Raw genomic sequence first — 19,757 nt, 5'->3', positions numbered from 1 at the left:
AACCCGCGAACTGAAAACCAAACTCCCGACGTCCCGACAACGAAGCGTCTTGCTTGGGCTTTCCAAAACATTGCCCCTGAATAATGGGCGATATTTTTGGAAGTAAACTATAATATGTAAAATTACTATGACAAAATATTCAAACATTCAGAATGTGATTTTGTTGACTTTACAAGAAGGTCAAGGAAGTTTCAAAAACGATTTGGATAAACATGTGGAGTGCCATCATTTTGGTTAAATACTTAACGATTTTCTAACATGACTTTTCCAACAACAACGAAAGTTTTCCTGACGAAGTTAAAAATTAGGTTTGAATGCAATTCATATATCTGCAGATCAAGTAATAGGACTTAATTATTTAATTTATATTTTGAAAACTACTCTATCGATCAAATTGCAGACCGGGTAGCGAACTTTTGAAAACTGTAGCTTGAAAAAAAAATGATAAAAATGAGACCAGACAGGAAACAACAAGATACAAAAATGGATCGAACAGTAAACAGAAAAAAATGTATCCTAAAATAAACCAGAAGAAAAGAAAATCAGACATTTCTCTTTTTTTTTGTAATTCTTCATTACGTCTTTACGACAGTGTTACTGCTCGTTTTACTGTATGTATTGTTTCATGATTGTTGCTAGGAATTTTGTGAGAATTCAGGTATTATCCTAAAGGTTCAGAGATAGTTTCGAATATTTAGTTATTATCCAGACAACCAGAAATCGCATGAAAGTTCACGTTACAACTCGTTTATTCATACTAATTACATCAAACCCGCAAAACATTGTGGATAAACTCGTCAGATTGATGAGTTTCCTCGCATAAAACACTTCTTTTCTGAGTTCATTTTTACATTTTGTTTCGTCTCGTACACTCGTACAAGGTAAGTCGAATTAATCCGTAGCAGCTGTCAAATTAACGTTTGTTATCATAAGTTAAGTCGCATAAGATCACTAGTTAGTTCGGTAGCAAATTTTTACACTCGCATTGTATGTTATTATTCATCACATAATATATGCACGCATATCGCCTCCACTTTTGTACGTAGAAGGCCTTTTCGCGACATCTTATAAGTGAAATTTTGCACATACAAAGCCTCAAGGTGATTTCGTTATACATACATTTTGGTTGTCTGGGTATTTCCTGTGGAATACCTCCAAAAAATTTCTAAGGAATTTCTCCAAGAATTATGTTTTGGATATCTCAAGAATATAACCTGGATTTTAGCAATGATAACAATAGAAATCACCCAGGAATTTCTCCAAAGATTATTTTACATATTTTTCAGGAAGGCCAAAATTATCCATGATTGTATCAGTGATTCTTCCATCGATTTCCTTAGTATCAACTGTAGAAGTTGGTTGAAGGATTAGTAAAGAAATGGAAGAACTCCTGTTATAGTGTTTGAAAAAAAAAAAACTCGGGGTAATCCCTGAGGAAAGCATCCTTTCCAAAATCGCTGGAAGAATTTCTGCGAGTATTGGTAGAGGAATCTCTAGACAAAATTCTAGAGGGATCCCAATATGAGTCCCTGAAGGTATAACAAAAAAATCACTAGAAGATCTCTTGAAGTTTTGCCATGAGACATGTGAGAGGTAATTTTTAATAAACCTGCTAAAAATTGCACCTTTCTATGCAGTCTTTGATTTTTTTTTGCATCAGGATTAACTGCAATCCTAATAAGAAAAAAAACTCTAGAGAGCATTTTGATCAAAACAGAGATCTTAAAGATCTCACATTTAAAATAGTGACTATTCAGAGACCCACCCAACAGACATTAGTAGTTGAATAACAGTTTATTCAGCTGAAATATGTTTGAGAGTGTTTGTCAAACGAATTTTTGATTGACTTTGACAAAAAACATTGAATTCAATCTGTAAACATTATAAATCTGCTAAGATGTAATAATTATAAAAAAATACCTACAGTAATTTAAATTTCGCACTTGTATACAATACACTCCAATCTAGTTATACTCAGATTTTCATCAATTATTACCCACGGACAAAAAAATTACATACGGATAAAAATGGTGCATTTTTTTACTACAGGCCTTATGTATGAAGTTACCCAGCAAACCACAGATCATATAACGATGTAAATTTTATATTGTATAAATGTGCAGTTCACATTGGAATTGGATATAATGCAAAATTGAATTGATTGAAATTATTTATGGAGTCAGTAATGTGATCTGATTTGAATTTGCATCTAAGCAAATTCCAACTTCATACAACAAAATATGTAACTTCAAATTGCCATTCCCTTGCGATTTCTTCTTCACTTGATTTGATTCTATTATAATCTTGAATGTGAGATTAGATATGAGTTCATCTGATGTAAATATGAAATCATACAGGGGAAGAGTACACATCGCTAGATGCATCTAAAAAAACAAGCATAAACCGAATACAAGAGGTACTCATGAAAAATTTACATACGGATAATAAAGCATCATAGTTTTATACACTCTATGGTTTCTCTTTATATAAGCATTTCTATTTTATTTTAATTTTTGATAATCATTTCACTATGAGGTGGATGCACTGGGGTGAACGTCTGGAGTCACAAATTGGACCGTCTTTGTTCCTCAGTCCTACGGTGCTGTTACAGCGGCATACCTATGTTTATTCAATGAAAATCACACAGGAACAGATGCTTCAGCGTTTTACTGATTAATTATTAAAACACTCACTGTAATCTTAATAACTGACGGTCACAAATGAGCAGAATTTCTCACGATTTTTTATTGATCGGTCTTTGCAATGTTTGTAAAAATCAAATCATACAAAGTGCAACACACTGTCATACACGTTAGTCATAATAAACGCCAAATCAACTTGTCTGGAGTTGTATTGGCTATGATGAATTTCATGAAATATATGTACGGTAAAAAGGTGTAATACGCCCCCTTGACGCTCCTTTAACGAAAAAGTGCTCTATTACAGTAGCGAATACATTACATAAACAGTCAGTGCGTTGTTTAGTTGGTCAAGCTCTGCATGCAGCTTTCTCTTGTCAAGTAGTTTCTTTAAAAGATAAGTATATACAAGATTATTAGAAAAATGGTGCAAGCGTTGTAGAAATGTTTAGAAATAGAATTCCCCCACCTGCTAAGTTCAGAAGAATTCATTATCAGTCGTCTACCGGTAGAAGTTTTTGTAATAAGTACAATAATAAAAGCATGGACTTCATTTCAAACGAGGCTTTCTTATCGGACGCAAGATTTCAATTCAAAAAACATGATTTTCGTTATTTTTTATTTTTTATTGACTATTGACTGTTAACTTCTCAAATAACATATATGTAATATAAGGAATCAGATTTACGTGTGAAAAGCCTCAATCCGGTTTAAATGAAGTTTGAGCATATTACACCGTATAACCCTATATAGCCTTCAAGTTTGTGCGAATAGAGGGAATTCGTGCATTTTAAACAATTTGCTTTGACCAAATAAACGATTTTTGTTATGTTGATCAAATTTTTGGCTGGGTTATAACTATTATTGATATTGTATCATTATCAAATGAGGAATAAATTATTATTTTAAAGCATGTTAAAGCTGTTTCAATCCTTGGAGATAACTGGAGCGTTTACGAAATGTTCCGGTGATGGAGTAGACGGTACCTTCAGATAAGCTATATTGTGGGATTTATATTTGCCAGCTTTCCGTGTCATTTAACAGTGACTGAACGGAACAGTGGTAGCCAATATGATTAGCGATCTGAAGATCATTGCGTGGAGGCTTGAACTTACTCGTTTTACCTTTTTATTTTTCGTTTGTTTGTTGAAACAAAGTTATACAAAGTGCAAAATACTATTATGTACGAAATTATAGAAAGCACCGAACGAACTCGTCTCAAGTTGTATTTCCTACACTGAATTTTTTGGAATGTACGTATATGGCCTCCACATATGTTCACATAGAGAGAATCTATGCATTTTATACAATCATTTATTTCCGAATAAGCGTTCACTTTACTGAGTTGAATCTCAGTTATTTGAACTAATTTGTTGGCTGGGTATGACAATAGGACGATATTCAAATTAAAAAGGCAGTAGTAGATGGCTCTTTTTCAGTGGTAGTGAAAACGAAATCCTAGAGCACTCCTGGGCATTTCACGGCAAAATTCTCTCTCATTCGCTCTTCAACAAAACTTGAAAACAATGGTGCCAGTACCTGTCAACTTTGACAGGTACTGGCACCGTTGTTTTAAGATTTCCCGAAGGAGGTAAAGATTTTCTGATGACCTCACCGTGCAATGGGCAATACAAACATTGGTAGGCTTCGTGGCCTTGCGGTTAACAGCGTCAGTCGTCTAGGCGTATTGTGCCACGGGGTGTGGGTTCGATTCCCGTTCCAGTCGGTGAAAACTTTTCGTCAAACGAAAAATTCATCGCTGGGCTACTGGGGTGGTTCGTGTTGTCCGTTGCCTAATGTTAGTGATCGTTCAGTCTGTGCAGCCTTTGTGCTGAAGACGGCAGAAATTGTATTTTTTAATGCAAACATCAGTGTCACCGCTCGGCGGCCAGTGAGAGAAACTACATGTTCGGAAGGTTGTTATCTGTACTTTTTACCGCTGGCACCAACTGTTAGAATTTAAGAACTATTGAGAGTGTCAAAATCTTTTCGAGGAAGTAGGCTATTTTAGGAAACGACATTTATAGAACTGACATTCTTGGAAAAAGTAGCACAACCGATGCGTGAAAGTAACAACTAACAAGAATAGACAAACAATGAATCGATTCCACCAACTGTCGCTTCAAATGCATAATCGACAACCAATAGACTACAAACCCCATCGTTTTTTAATCCCTGCTGGAAAATAAACAAGAAATTTACCAACTCAGGGATTTCATTATATCATAATGATCCAATAAACAACAACTTTCGTTCCACCTCTTGATAATGTTCGCTTCTTAAACGCAAAACCCATCCTCTTCAGATTCCACTCAAACCGTCATGATTTATCGAGGTGATTATGAGTTCATTATGGATCTACCGTGTTGCCTTCCTACGTATAGATGTACAATAATGGTTCTCTAGATGCCCTCTTCGCCCAGGTCCGTTTTCCAGCTCAGGCACCAGAACCCACACACCATGGAAGAACACCGACGACGTTCGCTGCACCTGCTTGATGGAGTGTTAACAAACATCTCCATCGACCCCCCCCCCCCTCCTAGACCACCATTTTTCCTGCCTGAGGCTGAACTCTTCGAGGTAGATGGTGATTACTTCCCTGGTTACACGTAACACATCTACCTAGGCGCTAGACACACGTCCCAGTTTGACTCCTCTCGGCGAAATAGCAGTTTGTTGTCATCGTCCTCGCATCGTTTAACCAACTGCTTGCTTTCTGTCTCATGTTCAGGCTTAAGCAGCTCTAGACCTGATAGCGGAGTTTGGGGCAAGTAAACCACCTTTAATTTTTAAAACATTTCATTTCTATATAAAAATCTATATTTCTATATAAAAAGGATCATAATGAAAAAAAAATACTAAGAGATATAAATCTGATAAAGAGAAGTACTCTCTGAATAATACCATTATATTTTCACATGTTATATGAGGTTTTCATTTGCATCCATTCATCTATCCACCTCTCTGGCTGCGTACGTGAAAGCGCGGATATTTCGCCCTAAAAATCTGGCGGAAACAACTGACGTTTCTCACATGGTCTAATATTGACATTAGTGATGCAGAGAAGCACGGTTATATTTTTGCACTACAGCGACACGCTTTTTCACCTTTTCTGGCATCATATTGGCATTATATGCGTATATAAAGCTGTTATGCTGCCTTATCGTGCATCCTGGCTAGTTGGGAAGACATTGAATATTTATGTAGAACACTGAACGTTCAGTATCCACTAAAGAAAATAAAATTCGGTTCCGAAATAATCAAATTAGCCTCAATGGTCAATTCGACCCCAGTTTATGGTAGGTACCAGGTATTGTGGCAGGCGTAACGTTACCATATCCTCTAGGTCTAGATTCATGTAAACGGAACGCTCTCGGGATAGATTCTTCACTCGTAACATCCATGGCTAGAAAGGTGATATGGAGCATCCCCCCACCACGCTCTAGACCACGATGTTTTCGCATTGAGAGGACTTCGGGATGAAACGTAAGATAATGACAACCCCTTCCGCCATACTTCTCGCCGTCCTGAAATGGGTTGGAAAACTCGAGCCAAGCTATAAAACTGCCTGGAAAGCACCCATTATGGGACTCTGTGCAATATGGGTTTGATTTCACGTCTCCTTCCGAGAGGGGAAAACCAATTGCCAGTGTCGTTCCAATCGAACACTGGAGTCAATTTGTAACTTTTTTTAATTGAAAGAAAATTAGCTATCTCTGTATCTCTTTAATTCAGCGTTTACCAACCAGCATACCCCTAGTGAGCCGTGACGACCACCCAAAGGGTCTGCGAAGCCATTGTAACAAAAACAGTTAATTTTGATGAAAATTCAAAATGGTATAACTGATAGGTAGCTATCAACTTAACGAAATCATCGAATTTTCATAATTTATATACTAAAGCTAACTAGAATTATTATCAACTAACTCTTAATGTCATCAAAGGGAGTCGATGCAGATCTGGTAAAAATAAATGCTCATTTAATATCTTTTTTTGGAGCAGCGCTGTTCTCTTTGCATTCCATCAAATTCTCAGTGTTCTGAAATCTTTGAAAAATCTTGGAGAGTTCCTTGGCCGGCTCATTATAAAATTCTTTACATTTTTCTTCTGTGGTTTCTGAATATTTCTACTTGAATCGTTGTACTGGCAATGCATTGACAAATTCATAACGGAGCTATCAGAAGAGACGATATGATATACCAACTAGGATTTTTTTTTATGGGCTCTCTTTCAAGATTGTCAAGCAACTGGACAATTAATTTTATTTTTGTTATCTGAGTCTCGGTTAAAATTCGAAAACCGAGATTCGCACAGCGGAGCTCGTGAAATATATTTAAGTGTGTACACTAAAATCCAGCCGTTAAAAAAACGCTCAGAGTTCATAATAGATTGATGTCATAGGAATTTCCATGATTTTGACAAAGTTTTGAAAGTATTATACAAACTTCCTGTATTTGAATATTGACTTAGGATAAAGCTTGGCATCTAGTTTCAAAATACGTATAATCTAACTTCCCAAGTAACAATTGAACAGCTTTTTAGTTTTCATATGGATTTCTTCTTCTTATTTGTATTACGTTGGGAATGCATAACAAAAAAATAATTCAAAAATAGTGTTAACAAATGTCTTGTTAAGGTCACCTCGTACCGTTTATGTTATCATTCACCGTGCGTGTAGTTTTCGTCATGATTTAATTTGGTATTTTGAGGAAACGTTGTTGATGGAGCGTTTATGTTGCTATTAATGTGCATGCTCAATCTTAATTTATAATAAAAGCTGTGGAGCTCAGAATCGTTGTTGGCAAGTGGGAGCCCCACGATGAACCTTTCATTCAATTCTGACGTTACTATGGGAGTGAGGCGTCGAAGTTGTGCCAGGCCTACTTGATCGTTTGATGTCCGATCCGATGCAACATTCTCGGAGTTATTTCAACAGGCTTTCGATAGACAGCCATCATAACAGGGTTGAAAGACAAGATCTATGACAATGTTCATTCAGTACCACACAAAAGCCTTAGAAAGTTGAAAAAATGGCTTAATCATATATATATTTTTTTTTCAATAAAATCGTTACAGGAGGTTCAACTGTATTGAACAAACCATTTCATTATGGCTCATACACTAAATATGAAGTACACTCTTAAAAATAATGAGAATTACGGGTGACGTAAATCTATTTGCAATTAAATATTTAGCAACTTAAATCAAAAGCTGACTGAAATTTATATGTTTTCTGACTTATTACAACATTTCAATGACCAATAACTTACGTTTACATCATTGCTAAAAATGTACGTTTCCAATCTAAAACCAGATATTTCAAACTGTAAAAAATTTACGCAAACTTACTTATGGGTTTTATCAACACGTAAATGTACATGAATATCCACTTTTCTTACGCTGTCATGCAAACCATCAAGGCTGTTTCTAATCATGGCCGATACAGCGCGAGTAATTTTGTTTGCAATAGGGTCCTAAAATGTTCAATGAAATCTTGTTTTTATTTAATAACACGAAAGAGCATATTAGTGCAATTTCTTTAGAAATTTTATATCATATTTAAACTTTAACCCGTTAACGCCCAAGGTATCTCACAATTGGAATTCAGCTCCGTTTTTGTTATTCATAGTCGTATTCCCATAAATTAAACCTTATTTCACCAAAAAAATTCAAGTCTATGGTGGGGATCCACAAAAATTCTTGAAAGTGTGTCGTCCATATCTAGCTGTTCTATAAGTTTATTTTCGAGATTAATCAAATATATGTTCATGCAGTTCGACCCATTAAGTTGGAAAAAACTGCTGGTGAGGGGTAATTCATAAATTACTTCACGTACAGAAGAGGAAGGATAGGGTTACAATGAAACGTGACTACCCATATAAAAATTGGAATCCATACAAAAAGTGTGAAATAGAGAAAAATTGAGAAGGATGAATATTGCAAAACTTTGCGTGACGTAATTTATGGACGTACCCTGATAAAGAAATTGCAACATAAAGAATAAAAATTTCAGAGGCGAAAGGTACATGCCAGAACTAAATCATTTAGTGACTTCAATTCAATTTTCTGCACTACCACGTAAGTAAGATACAGACATACATACATTTCCATACATGTACATGTACAATTATGCACACTTAAACCATTTACACCAAAAACAAAATAAAATCCTACATCAAATATTTTGATTTAGAAAAAAAAAATTTACAGATGTTTTAGAATAGTCTTCAAAAAGATTATATAAAATTGCCAGCTGATAATGGAAACATAACTATCAAAATATTTTTTCTGGGTCAAGTTATAAGTATACAATGTGACTCGGATCTGACAGTGATCGAAATATATATTTGGAAATATCAGAATTTCGTTAGTGTTGATCAAAAGTTAGTCCTTCAATCCAATGACAGTACTTGTATTATATAATATTGGACTCCAACTGTTACATGCTTAACAGATGTGAATATTTGAAGCCAACATTATTCGGCTGTAACGTTGAAGCTACTGCATCACTGATGCATATAGTCTTATTCACCGATAGAACCGAATCCACGCGGACCAAGATTTTTGACACTAGAGCTGGCCAGAATACCTGGGGAGCATACTGAAGCGTGCCCGCTCAAATGTCACAATTCTTGGTCCGAGTGAGTTCAGCAAGGAAGGCTCTTTACTGCTACCTCAACGCGTCGCTGGTTCTAAAAAGTAAACAACCATACAAAACTACGACCAAACAATGGTGAAGGCGTAATTGATTTGCTCAAAAAAATTCATCTTGGCAATTAAGTAGAATGTTCAGATTAAATTGGCAACAACGCACTGCAGTAGCGCGTAGTAAATAACTGCTTGTAAACAATATCGTTCAAGCGCATTTATTACCTGTAATTTTGCGAATAATAATTTTTACTTTTTCACGTTTGAGTTATAAAACTGGTTTTGGACTCAGGTTGGTGGCTATTCAATTTTACTCTCATTTGACAGCCGCCCTTCACCCTTGGAGTTCAGTTCATGGATGGATAAGTCAATTTGTCGGTTTTTTCGTTCTTCACTCCCTTCAAAAGATCAAAAGATCTAAATGGTGTCAAGGTTCACCTAAAAATGTAAGGAGCATTGCATCCGAAATAAGCGATTGTTGCTCGAATCGATAGTAAGTATCCATTGTTTTGATCTAGGCAGACCAATTTCTTATTGGTTGTTTCCTTGATGTTTCGCACATAATAGGAATTTCTAGCAAATATGTTTTTTTTGCAAAAATATATCCTTTAGTTGATCATCGTTTTCGAAGATATCAAATTTTTCATCACTGGACTTCAATCATGAAAACGACTTCCGAACTAAGAAGGTTTTAGGCGAATAGTTTTCTTTGGATTTAATCAGTGAACTGATATATAAGCGAATAAAATGTGTGCCCAGTAGTGCGATTTAGTTGATTTCCGAAGTAATAAGTTTCCAGGCGAATAGGTCTCATTCAGTTCTCCAACTTTGTCAAAAACTCTAACTTCGTATCCAATCTCTAGATTGAGATAAAAGCAAATAATATGTTTGTCTACTAGCGCCACCTTGGGAGAATTTTCCAATCTACTATGTTTCTGGGCGAATAGATCCCATTTAGTTGAACATTTTTGTCGAAGTTACCAATTTCGAGAGTTCAATTTTTGTCAGTCTCATTGCTGGACTGATATAAAAAAATAAAATATTTGACCACTAGCGCCATCTTGTGAGTGTTATAAGATTTTATGTGACTAAGTATCATTTAGTTGTTCAACATTGTCGAAGACAACAATTTTTTATCTCATAACAGAACTGAGATGCAAGCAAATACAATATTTGACCACTAGCGCAATCTAGTGAATGTTTTCCGAACTAATAAGTTTTCGGGCGAATTGATCTCATTCAGTTGAACACATATGTCGAAGACACCAATGTTGTATCTCATCACGGAACTGAGATATAAACAATCAAAATGTTCGATCGCTAGTGTCATCTTTTGAGTGTATTACGAACTTAAAAGGTTTTAGGCGAATATGTCTCATTTAGTTGATCAACTTTGTCGAAGACATCAATTTTGTATCTCATCGCTGGACTGAGATATAAACGAAGCAAATATTTGTAAGCTGTAAAGTTGTTTCATATGTTGCTTATACAGTATGGCCCATAAAAAAATGCGAAAATTGTTTGAACGTGAATATAGCATCCATAGGCATTATTTTCATTGTTTTTGATAGTGAATGTAATTTCTGATTATTGTAGTATATTCTGACACAACTTCCCTATCCAGGACAATTTTTGTCTTTTTTTTCTTACTGTCCTAAATAATTCAATAAAGCAAATAAGTTCAAAGGGCTTTTCCGCCCAAAGGTAGAAACAACGTCTGATTGTCGTATACTCTGGTGATAAACTTTCCACCTTCAAAAATCACACTTTATTGTTGAAATTTTAAGTTTGTTTGGTATTAGAGGATGGAGGAGTTCTTAGAGAACGTGTTCTTCATGACCACAATAAATTATTTTGCCAGGGTCATAGTTTTGAGGACATTTACGTCTTATAGGTTTGATCTACCTTTATTTTTTGTTAAAGCTGAAAAAAAAAATAAATACGGAGGCCTATGACAGATGTTTGAGGATAAAATTTGTTCCTTCGTTTAGAGACAACTTATATCAATACTAGCTCATAGGTTTTGAGCAAAACGGAGCCGGTTATCACACTTATATGAAGGTTCAATCATAGCTCTTCAAAATGAGCCGTTTTTTGAAAATATGTTTAAGTCTCCAATTATCCAGGTATGCACCGATTCTATCATTTTAAATGGGCGTATGCTGGAGACAAGGCCTGTGAAGAACCTCACGCCATCGTTGATGTTTTAGAAGCTTTCATCACACAGATATTAAACTCGACATCCGCATGATTAAATTTGAAGGTATGCTTCCAATTCCTCTCTGGTAAGGTGAATGTAGCAGATAAAAACCATGTCTAAGGCAAAAAACTGAGTCTAAATAGATTAAACAATACAAGTAATGAATAATATTTATGTTTCACTCACATTTTTTATGTTAAAACTACCATAAAACATGATATGACGATTTTCGCATTTTTTTATGGGCCATACTGTAAATGCGACATTTGTTGGCGTCTGTGCGCCACCTGGTGAGTTAATTCTGAATTAAAATAGTTACCAAGTGGAAGTCAGCAGTCCTGTGATCAACTTTGCAGAAGACAGTTTTTTCCTAAACCTCAAGATATTTGCACTACAAATACTGACCTATTTATAGGACGCTGGACGTTCGGGGCTTCTGTCCTATTTTTAGGACGCTGGGCGGATATGGGTTAATTTAAAATTTAGGTACATAAATGAACCTTGACACATTTGATCATGTTCGAAGTTCGCTTAGTCGACCACAGGGGTTGTAGTTTTAACACTGGAGTTGTTCGTATCTGACATTTCGAAAGAGACACGGAAAACAAAATATACCCAAAATTAGAATTTAAGCCAAGGGGTGTGACAAAATCTAAAAAAACATAAAAAATGTTTTTTGAACATAAAAAAACGAAAAAAAATTAAAAAAAAATTAAGTAAACATGTGTTTTTAGCCAATTGAGACATGGCTTTAGGAGCCTATTGATAAATAGCGATAAAATGAATTGTGATCATATTGAGGTGCTATTTTTTACAAGCAGTGACTAAAGCATTGGCTTAGTTCTGCAATAGTGACTGTCTCGAAACAATAAAAAAAATCAATAACTGCAGTGTATATTAAGTTCCAAATCAATCAAGTGACCTCGTGATATTATGAATGGTTTAATCAGGCAGATTTCGGAAGTATCTGAAGATTTATGTGAAATTTAATTAGTGTAGTGTTATTATCAAATAATAGTATGATTCTGTTGCAATATATTGCACCCTTTTGCAGGCGTTTAAACGGTTAGTGTTCCTGTTCTTCGCCTGTGCGCCTTGAGAAATTTACAAAACACACGGCATGACGTGAAATCTGTACGACATAACGTAATAGTAAGTCTGTTTTGTTTTTACATCATGCCGTGTATTTGTTTTTGTTTCGTTGGAATCATGTAATTTTAAGAACGGACCTAAATTTATGTCAAACAGTTCGCTTCTTTTATGTGCATGTATGTGGACTTATTTTTACATGATATTTTCTAAGTGTGTTGTTAAATCATGACATAACAATAAATTTAATATTTATCAATAATTGTATGCCTTTTACACTAATGCACGGTAAGAAGTAGGTTTCAAAAGCGTGTGGAAGTATTTTTTAGAAAGAGAAATTCCCTGTAGAACTATTAACTCGCGTACGCAACTAAGCATCTGGGGATTTTTTTATTATTTCCGTACGGATTTGGGCTGAAAGGTCTCAGATTTTCATGAAACTTTTTCCACAGGCAGGGCCCATCAATATATGAATAAAAAAAATTGAAATAAATTCAGGGTCGCCTATTTTCCCGGAAAACTCAGTTGGAAATTTTTTGTTTTCCCCTGACACTACTTACTTTGAAAAATCATAACTCAAGAACATGATGCTTCGTTCTTCGTTTTTTATGAAAATGAAAGCAAATTTTCTCAGAAATAAAAAAAAATATTAACTGGAAAAAGTTTTCCACAAAATTTTCCACCGTTGAGAAAATTCGTAAAGAAAAGCCGGAAAAACTATGCTCCAACTCGTGGAAAATTTTCAAAAAAATATTTTTGAGAAGATAATTTCATAAGCTTTAATCGCTGAAATTTTTGAAATATACTTTTTTATCGTTTTTGAGTTATGACCAATTTTGTAAAAAATGTGCAAATGTGCCATTCATTGAAAAATCATAACTCAAGAAACTTCTTTCGTAGAACAAAAGTTTTTTTTATGAAAATGAATGCAAATTTTCTCAGGAATAAAAAAAAATATTACCTGGAACCAGTTTTCCACAAAATTTTCCACCGTTGAGAAAATTCGTAAAGAAAAGCCGGAAAAACCTATGTTCCAATTAGTGGAAAACTTTCAAAAATATATTTTTGAGAAGGTAATTTCATAAGCTTTAATCGCTACAATTTTTGAAATCTCTTTTTTTTTCGTTTTTGAGTTATGGCCAATTTTGTGGAAAATGACCATATAAGCCCTTTCTTTGAAAACCCATATTCAATCGAAGCATCGGAAAAACAAAGATTTTTTATCAAAGCAATTGCAAATTTTCTAAAACATCTGAAAAAAAGATATGGGATTGGTTTTAATGAAGTATAAGTCGGAATGGATGATATTTTTCATGAAAAATTACACCGCTAAGAAAAACTGAAAAAAACTGTTTCTGCCTCAATTTTTCATTACACTGAAAAGGGATTCTTTCTTTTCTATGGAACAAATAAGATTATTATTATTATTATTTTATTTTATTTATTCAACTATTCAGAATTTAACTTACATTTTCATCTTAATACTATCTATTTTTTCAACTGGGAAGATTGTCTTTGGTTGCTAACACCAGAAGATTTTCGTTTTTTTTAATTTTTAAGAACAAAGCATGCTGTATTTTCTTGGTTTCCATGTGCATCTGAGAATTCACTAGCAAAAATGCTTCGTTCGTCTTTTGGTATAAATGAATGATATTTTTTTGTTCCAGGAATTGGAGCAAGGTTAGAAAATCTTTCCTGAAAAAATTTTTCAGCCTCTGAATAGTCATTTTCAGTTGCATCGAGAAATTCCCAATCTTTTTTCAATTGGTCTTTCACCTTTTGCGACATAGCCTAGTCGAAAAATTGTTTGGCGTTATTAATTTCTGCTGACTTTCCAATACTAGCATCTCTAGCCATTCGCTTAATGTTGCCACCGATACCATCACAAGGACCTTTTCCATGTGAGGTTGGAAAAAAAATGCCATTCTGCTTTAATTTTAAAATCGTTTTCATGGTTGCATACTTTTTTGAAATTTGACATTAAGCGAATGGCTAGAGATGCTAGTATTGGAAAGTCAGCAGAAATTAATAACGCCAAACAATTTTTCGACTGGGCTGTGTCGCAAAAGGTGAAAGACCAATTTAAAAAAGATTGGGAATTTATCTATGCTTGAGCTTGAGCTTGAGCTTCAGCTTGATTGGCCGCCCGTGGATGCTACTCCAGTATAGCCAGATCAGCTGCACTTACACAAGGAACCAACCGAACAACCCGGGAGCATCATGACAGCTGCAGTACAACGTCAATGTACCGAAAAATTTTGGTCCGTGGTACTGTTACACTCAATGAAATCATGGAGTGTGCTCAAAATAGGGCGTAGATTAGAATTACACTTGATGAAAACAAAAAAAAAAGTTTTCAATTTTTGTTTGGCATGTGTAATATCATTTTAAACCAGTGGTCACCAAATTGTGACCATCGGGAAGATTTTGTACGGTCTGCGAGCGAGTTTTGAATAGTGATGTGAAGTGGTCCGCATGCTGTTACTTATAGTAACCGATCCTATGTTTTTGAAATTATTTTTGAATACCTAGTCATTCAAACCAAAGCAAATTTGTCCGCGTTTTTCTATGTTAGATATTTATTATTATCAGTCATTTATGGGAAATTGACTGTGGGGCTCTGCACAAAAATCATCCTCTCTCTTTCACTCTGCCATGAAATTAGTAAACAACAAGACCAGTAAACGTCAAAATCCTATATAAAATCAAAACAGAGCCCCGTAGTTATCAGCTTGAAATCAGTCTGAGATCATTTCCAGCTTTTTATGAGTCGTTTGATATTGAACGGACCCAAGCCAAACGATAAATCCTACCAGAAAGTGAGCTAACTTTTCGTGGCCATCACCACTCGTAAAAAGCTGGATAGTTCATTCCGGCTTATTTGATTGAATAAAAGTGCGGCAAGCACAAAATGCATGCAAAATTTCGAATAGAAAATATCAATGAACGAAAAAAATGTTAATTTTGAGAAGAAAAATGAAAATGTGCATAATACAAACTATATTAATGACGTTTCTGCTTACCCTACCTAGCGCCGCAATACGGACGATCGTTTTCAAATAAGTCTATATTGATGTTAATTAAATCTGGAATCGAAATTTCAGCATGCCAAAAGGTTTTAACATCAATTCAATTTTCCAGATTGCTAGGCTACGCATTTTGTTGGCTTTCCTATGTTTTATGGACCTTAAAATTAAAGCTGAGAGCTTTCTTTGCCAATTGACCATTTTTGCATTGGTTTATCGTGTGACATGCACAACGATACCCTGGAAAGTCGAGAAAATTTTCTTTATGGAAAGATCCTCGACCGTTGGATTCAAACCCACGACCCTCAGCTTGGTCTTGCTGAAAAGCTGCGTGCTTACCATAACGGCTATCTGGGCTGCCTGTTACACGATCCAAATTCTTTGATACAATAAGAGGCAGTACTCTAGAGGGTAAAATGTTAAAGTATGAATCCACATCATTTCTGGTCGCTAATGCCCAGTTTCCGTACATGCACTTTCTAAAACCCTGATTCCCATTGGAGCTACCATCCACGCTAGCGAAATCCATTATCCACCCAGAATCGCAAACAAGAGTTCCCAGCCCATCAAACCGTCCGTTCGATCCAATCCCAGTTCATTCCCCATTCCACAATTCTCGCTTTCAATCAAGCCAAGTCTAGCATGTTAGGTTTTTGTTGGACAGCAGGCTTCTCTCAGCGCACTGCCAACAGCCCATCGCATTAATGCACTATTTATGTCAAAACAACGCCCCTCAGTCGGACCAAAACCCGGATACCGCAAGTGAGCGCTGGAGAGGGATGTCCGAAGGGAACTTACCGTGTTGTTGAGTGCGCTGCGATGACGAAGCTTCCGAGGCTGGCTTCGAGCAGAGTGAGAACATGTTTGCGTTTGTAGCCGCGTTCCGGTTTATGAAGACCTCAAACTCGGACGTTGTCCCGAAGCGTCAAGCTGCGATAGCGATGAAATGCGTTGCTGATGTAGATGATGATGAGCTGTGAAGTCCTGTGTGGTTCAACTAGCACATTCCGTGGGAGTTCGGTTGAATTTGCGTAACTTTTTTCTAATTTGTCAAGATTTGATTGAATTCACCACCAATGTAACTCGCATTCTCCGTGCACGTCGATCAAACTTTTTCAAAGTTTCACTTTTACTGGCTCCGCCAACAACAACACCTACCGGTGAACCTTCTTGGCCAGCACCTCTCTAGACGGCTTCTGGAAGAGCTTTTCAGCATAATAATCCCACGGAGCCGGGGGGGACTTCGATACCACAACAACTCACCGCACTAGATTATAACACGAGTTAACGATAGGGCGCCGTCCCGAGGCTAGAAAACAACCGATTGACACGCACTTTTCCACTCCAGCGAACGAATCTTCCACACTACCGGAGAGAAGAAGCTATCACGCGAACCCGTTTCCGGATGATTAACCTCCTGCTCTTGACCGCACGGCGTTTGAATTCTTCTTGATAGATGAATGGCCAGAAAGGAAAAAAAACACCACTCACTCACTCCATTCCGCCTAGAAAAGCTCTGAATTTTTCAATTTCCGGTATAATGGTGATGGGACTGCTCCACACTGTCCTACCACAACCGACCCAAATTCAATCACTTCTTCCCGTGGAACAAACCTGACGGCAGGGAATCACTTCGAAGACGATGGCGCGGGGACACGGAGGCAACGACCGAATACAGCTTGAATGAAATCGCGGGACTCCGAAAGAAGATTCTTGCTCACTGGGTGCCGGCCGAAACTCTACTGAACGGCGTTTGGAGTTCGGATGGCTGGATGGGACTACTCCCTTTCGGGTGGATGTGGAATTCGCGGATCGACCCGAATGAAGCTGGATGGCCGCTGCGAAACGAGAGCAGGTCATGAATGGAGGGATGCTTGCTGTTATGGTCACATCAGTGTCCTGGAACGAGGATGCATTCGAGATGGAAAAGGACTCTCGAGAGAGGGAGATTTGGTTGGAGAGAATTTGAGAGTGTGAGGATACTAAGGTATGTTGGAGAAGGAGAGAAAGGACCAACTGTTTGAGAAACAGGATGTTGTGCTACGTAATAGCAAGATAAGGTGCAGTCTACCTAGGGTGGGTCAAATCTAAAATTGTGACAATTTTTGGTCTTGTCAAGTCTAGTATTTTTTATTGATTTCTCGTCCTTCTAGTAAAAACATTCACCATCCACGGCTGTCTGGACGACGATTGGGACTTAGCTCTGTGGTTCGCATTCTTTTTATCATTCATTTACTTGATATTTTACCAATGAACATGATAAAGCCTCGTTAACGATGTTACGTAAATTTACTCTGTTCATAGCTGCGTTTCTCTAACTTCGATTTTGGCCTACGCTCTCCAGATCCTGTTGCCGTAGAGTTGGGCGAGATCGTGGTTCATTCTTCGCCGCCACACATCATTCTCCTGCATATTGCCAAAGACAATCCTGAGCACCCGTCGAACACTCCCAGGGCTCCCAGGTCCTCTCCAGACTGGTCCATGCGTCATGTCCATAGAGGACCACCTGTCTTATTTGCGTTTTGTACATGGTACATTTGAGGGGGGGTGAATCTTTCTCGCCCGCAGCTTATTCTGGAGCCTATAGTAGGCGCGATTCCACTGATCATGCGTCTCCGTAACTTACGTTGTTATCAGCCGTTAACAAGAATCCAAGGTAGACGAACTCATCAACCACCTCAAAAGTATCCCCGTCTATCGTAACACTGCTTCCTAGGCGGGCTCTGTCGCACTCGGTTCCGCCTATCAGCATGTACTTTGTTTTTGACGCATTCACCACCAGGCCGACTTCTGTCGCTTCACGTTTCAGGCGGTTGTACAGGTCTGCCACCGTTCCAAATGTTCTGCCGACAATATCCATATCATCCGCGAAGCAAACCAATTTGGCTGGATCTTGTGAAATTCGTATTTTGGTTATTGAACCCGGCTCTTCGCATGACACCTTCTAGTGGAGTGTTCGCCCGAAATTTTCACGCTATTCTGCACACCGTCCATCGTTGCTCTTCTTAGTCTTGTGAGTTTCCCGGGAAAGCTGTTCTCGTCCATGATTTTCCATAGCTCCTCACGATCGACGCTATCATAAGCCGCTTTATAATCGATGAACAGGTGAAGGGTTGGGAATTGATATTCACTGCATTTCTGGAGGCTTTGTCACACACAGGGATGCCAAGTCAATTTTTCCAAAATCTGGAAAATTTTGAAAATTTGTTTGGATCGCTAATGTTGTTTGAACCTTACAAATTATTTACAAAACCTTACAAATTTACTTCAAATTTTATCTGGATCTTCCAGATTTTTGAAGACAAATCTGGAAGGTTGGCAACGCTGGTTGGACAGTATGCTCATTGACCATACACGAGCAACCGATGATCTCCTTCAGGTGAAGGGAACCAGGACACAAGCCTTGGGGCAGTAAATGCCCTGATAGGACCAAGTTGTGTAGGCGATTTGGTGAAGAAGGTCATAAGGCACTAGGCTGCAAGAACCCTCCCAAGTGCTTGATTTGTTCCGGCAAGTCCGTGAACAAGAAGCATCCAACGGGAGGCTCAAGGTGCCCGACCTTCAAAAGAGCCATAAATGAAAAGTCACAGTGCAGGTAACGCAGCTGAACCTGAACCACTGTGACGCAGCTAAGCAATTGCTGTATAAAGCAGTTGCTGAGTGGGGGAAGGATATCGCCATCATATCGGACCCATACCGAGTACCGCCGGCACCGGCAACTGGGTCGTGGACGGATCCGGAAAAATGGCGGCGATATGGACGACGGGTAAATACCCCGTCCAGGAGTTGGAGTCTACTACCTACGAGGGCTACGTGATCGCCAAGGTAAACGGGGTCCTCTTTTGTAGCTGCTATGCGCCTCCAAGTTGGTCGACCGAGCGGTTCACGCAGATGCTGGACTGTATGCCGACCGTGCTGACAGGGCGAAGGCCAGTAGTAATAGCGGGTGACTTCAACGCCTGGGCCGTGGAATGGGGAAGCCGTATCACGAACCAGCGAGGTCAAATCCTGCTAGAGGCACTGGCCGTGCTAGATGTCGATCTGGCTAATATTGGTACTGAAGGCACCTTTAGCCGAAACGGCCTACACTCACAGCGACCACCTGGCGGTTCGCTACAGCATCGACTACAACAACAGCAGGCATCGTGTAAAGGA

General features: G+C 37.6%; 1 protein-coding gene across 1 annotated transcript in view; it reads right to left on the bottom strand.

Annotated features, from left to right (window-relative positions):
* The window catches only part of LOC5577938, a 474,522-nt gene extending 457,070 nt beyond the window's left edge, over positions 1-17,452 (bottom strand). The window contains exon 1 of the mRNA XM_021857707.1: positions 16,401-17,452. Within this exon, the coding sequence (XP_021713399.1) occupies positions 16,401-16,464 (64 nt within the window). The 5' untranslated portion in view covers positions 16,465-17,452. The remainder of the gene's footprint in view (positions 1-16,400) is intronic.
* Positions 17,453-19,757: the final 2,305 nt, after the last annotated feature.

Source organism: Aedes aegypti, chromosome 1 (assembly GCF_002204515.2).
Source record: "Aedes aegypti strain LVP_AGWG chromosome 1, AaegL5.0 Primary Assembly, whole genome shotgun sequence".
NCBI lineage: Eukaryota > Metazoa > Arthropoda > Insecta > Diptera > Culicidae > Aedes > Aedes aegypti.
This window is presented reverse-complemented; position numbering and strand designations above follow the sequence as displayed.